This window comes from Mesitornis unicolor, unplaced genomic scaffold (genome assembly GCF_000695765.1).
Source record: "Mesitornis unicolor isolate BGI_N332 unplaced genomic scaffold, ASM69576v1 scaffold26697, whole genome shotgun sequence".
NCBI classification, from domain to species: Eukaryota; Metazoa; Chordata; class Aves; order Mesitornithiformes; family Mesitornithidae; genus Mesitornis; species Mesitornis unicolor.
In genome coordinates, this window is record NW_010194722.1 from 4,435 (window position 1) to 7,978 (window position 3,544).

The following is a 3,544-nucleotide window of genomic DNA, read 5'->3' on the forward strand; positions in this document are numbered from 1 at the left end:
TTGAAATTCCCAAAGGCAGCATTTTTCCCACTGTTTGTTGGTGTCTCTTGACAGTGTTTCATACTTCTCTCCATGACCTGTAATGGATGGAGCCAGCTGTCCATGGATGCCTGTCCAAGGAATGCATTACAGGGGGCATAGCAGAGGATGCACAGCTAAAATGGTGGTGTATCTCATGTCCCTTTAAATCAAAGTTAACAGGAGACTTGACAATCTAATTTTATTAAGACCTTACAGTAAAGCTGTGCTGCATAAGATCACTACTGTTAGCTGTACATCTTCTTGATAATAATAGTTCTCATGACAGCTGGCTGGTAAGTGCCACCTACAGCTGTCAGGGTATGGATGTGGGGATGAGGTGATGTCTCCCCATGCTGTGAAGACCTTGTTGGGCAGCTTTTTCCCCTCTCTCTTGCGTTGGCTCTAGGAAGGAGGGAGGGCAAGACCGGGTGAGATCTCAAGAGGGTACCTCCTCTGTTCCCAAAGGCAGGATCAGCTCTTCCTATGCCTGACAGCTGTCAGGGTACAGATGTGGGGATGAGGTGATGTCTCCTCATGCTGCGAAGACCTTGTTGGACAACTTTTTCCCCTCTCTTACGTTGGCTCTAGGAATGAGGGAGGGAAAGACTGGGTGAGATCTCAAGAGGGTACCTCCTCTGTTCCCAAAAGCAGGATCAGCTCTTCCTATGCCTGACAGCTCCTTGTGTGCTGGCCCTCCAAGAATTCTGTTACATCTCTGCAGCCTTCCTCCTTTTCTTTAGCCTAGTAAGCCCCAATCCTTCAAGGCTTTCCTGAGTCTGTGGTGGTTCTTGTTGCTCTTCCAGACTGCAAACTATTACTGACGTCTCTCTTACAGCATGAATGTTCCCTCCAACTCCTGGGTCCTTGTCTTGGTGTTTTAGGTTTGGAGCAGATACGCAAAGAAGCTCTCAGATCTTGCCAAGCCAGAGAACATCGATATGGCTGTCCAGTGTCTGAATGAGCTCATCACCAACGCCCTCCACCACGTCCCTGATGTCCTCACATACTTATCTCGGCTGAAAAACCAAAGTGTCTTCAACTTCTGCGCTATCCCCCAGGTGAGTTATGCTTTCAGGTGGTTCTTCATCGTCTGCAGCCCAGCTGATGAGAAGTTGGAGGTGAAGGAGGTGATGTATCATGCTGGTATTAGCCTGTTTTATTCTCCATCTCTTCTCTCTCTTCCTTCCTTCCTGATGCCTATCATTTCTGCTGTTGGTGAGATTGTGGCTCCACTCCAGAGTGTCTTGCCGTTGATTTCTCTAGGGCTGAGGTTGCTGCCTTGGCAATGCAGTAATGCTCTTGATGTTTCTCCTTAGGTGATGGCTATTGCCACGCTGGCTGCCTGCTATAACAACAAGCAAGTGTTCAGGGGTGTAGTGAAGATCCGAAAGGGGCAAGCCGTCACTCTCATGATGGATGCCACAAACATACAAGCTGTCAAAGCCATCATGTACCAGTATGTGGAAGAGGTAGGTTGAGAAACTTCCTTTGAGTAATTTCTGGCTGTTCCTATCCTCATTGCTGGTGTGGAGCTGGGAAGACCAGTGAATCTGTTAATCCTTTCCTTACGTCTCTTAGTTTTATGGTGGCAGGGCACAGTGACACTGATGTGGTTTTGGTCTGGACCAAATTGAGTGCTTAATGTGTTCCCTCAAAGGTGCCCTTGGTCTGAGCCTAATGTTGAGAGGCAGAGACCAAGGTCCTGGTTCTGGTGGAGAATGAGATGAATGAAGCAGGGCTTCCCCTGGGCTGAGCAGGCACAGAGGACCTTTCCCATAACACACTGCTGAACAGGTTGCATCATGTCCCCCTAGGCTGCTCCAGTCAGCAGTCTCGCTTCTTCTGCGCCTGTAGTTACAGCACGATGCGGGTGGTTTCCTTGTGCTTCATGGCCAGCAGTAAAGAACAGCAGCTCTTCACAGGTGGTTAAAGCAGTGGGACTCCCAGCTTCAGGGTGCTGTGGAGGTCAAAAGTTCACATTTGGTGGATAGATTCATGGGGAAAAAAACCCCTAACCCCAAAAACCAAATCCAGTGAGGATTAAATAAAAAGACATTACTTCTGCACCTGGGAGACCCCAACCATGAGCTCACTTTGCAGACTTATCTACCCTGTGACAAGCAAGGGTCAGTGACATCTTAGCCCAGAGGAGGGTCTCTGCTTGTGCATGCCTCGCTAAGACTCATGCAGACAAATATCTTAAAGGCCACAGGGTTTGCAGACCATAGCGAAAACCCCAAAGGCCATGGTGTTATCTGACAAAAGTGGCTATTTCCTCCTGGCAGTCACACTGAGGTGTCCTCATGGTTTGGGGTGGGCTGCAGCACACCAGCAGTGAGCAAGGATCGCTGGGTGAGAACCACTGCTCTCAGCAACCCGGCTTGTGGTTGAAGGATGGTGTCTGAGGGCGTGTGGTCCATCTCCCATCATGGGGTGCCCTCAAGAGGCTGCTTGGCTTAATGCACTTCTCAAGGGAAATAGGCCCTCATCAGGGCATCCCTTGCAGCTGGTCCTTGCTCTGTGTAGTTCACCACAGAGGACACGGTGGCCCTTAATAATATAGAATCACAGAATCACACAATATTAAGAGTTGGAGAAGACCTTAAAAGATCATCTAGTCCAGAGCAGGAGCCTTAAGGCTTCCTCTTCCACCCGGTGGTCCCACGTGTCTCCTCATCCTTGGATAATAACTGCAACTCCTCCTTCCTCCCTCCCCAGATCTACCAGAAGATCCCAAGCACAGACCCATCATCCAACAAGACGCAGCAGATCATCGCCACCATCCGTGCCATGAGCCTGCCCAACGGCCCCATGGCCTCACGCCATCACTACTCCCCCATCTACCTGTCCTGCGCCATGCTCCTGGCCGCCCTGAGCTGGCAGTACCTCAGCACCATCTCCAAGGCCACCGAGGAGTACGTCCAGGCGGGCGAGAACTGATGGACAGCGGGCGGGCGGGGGGAAGAGCTGGTTGGCGGATGGGCAGCGGAGGCAGGAGTCTCCTCGTCCCTTGCCTGTGGGGATGGCCGAGGCACCGGGGGTGCCATGGGGCCTGGGACGGTGACAAGGACAGGACGCCGGTGAGCTGCAGCCCTGGGGCGATGGTGCAGCATTGCTGGACTCTGCTCCTCACCGCCTTTGCCATCTGCTTGGATGGTTACGAACACTAATTGGAGTCTTACTGTTTGGGGTGGAGTATTTTTTTTTCCCCCTTCTTTCCTGTTGGACAGTTTACCTGAATTATTTTTTTTTTGTTGATTAGGATGGTTTTAGATAGAAACTCCAGTTGCCTCTCTTCTTGCTTGAGGTTTGAGACACATTTCCAGCTCAGTGCTAGGTAAAACCCTCTGGGTTCTGCCTCTCTTTTTTGGCAGCTTCTTCCCCATCACCTCTGGTGCTCTGCACTGGAAGGACGCTGCTTCAGCCGGGAGAGGAACAGGGTTCCTTATCCAGGGAGAAGGCTCTGGCCACCTTCTGGCCCTCAGCCCAGGCTGGTTGATGTCCTGCAGCCTGGAAACAGAGG

General features: G+C 51.2%; 1 protein-coding gene across 1 annotated transcript in view; it reads left to right on the top strand.

Annotated features, from left to right (window-relative positions):
- Nucleotides 1–3,034, top strand: part of FDFT1 (farnesyl-diphosphate farnesyltransferase 1) — a 6,466-nt gene extending 3,432 nt beyond the window's left edge. The window contains exons 4-6 of the mRNA XM_010187907.1: nucleotides 903–1,079; nucleotides 1,338–1,490; nucleotides 2,740–3,034. Coding sequence (XP_010186209.1) covers nucleotides 903–1,079; nucleotides 1,338–1,490; nucleotides 2,740–2,961 — 552 coding nt within the window. The 3' untranslated portion in view covers nucleotides 2,962–3,034. The remainder of the gene's footprint in view (nucleotides 1–902; nucleotides 1,080–1,337; nucleotides 1,491–2,739) is intronic.
- The last annotated feature ends 510 nt before the right edge of the window (nucleotides 3,035–3,544 follow it).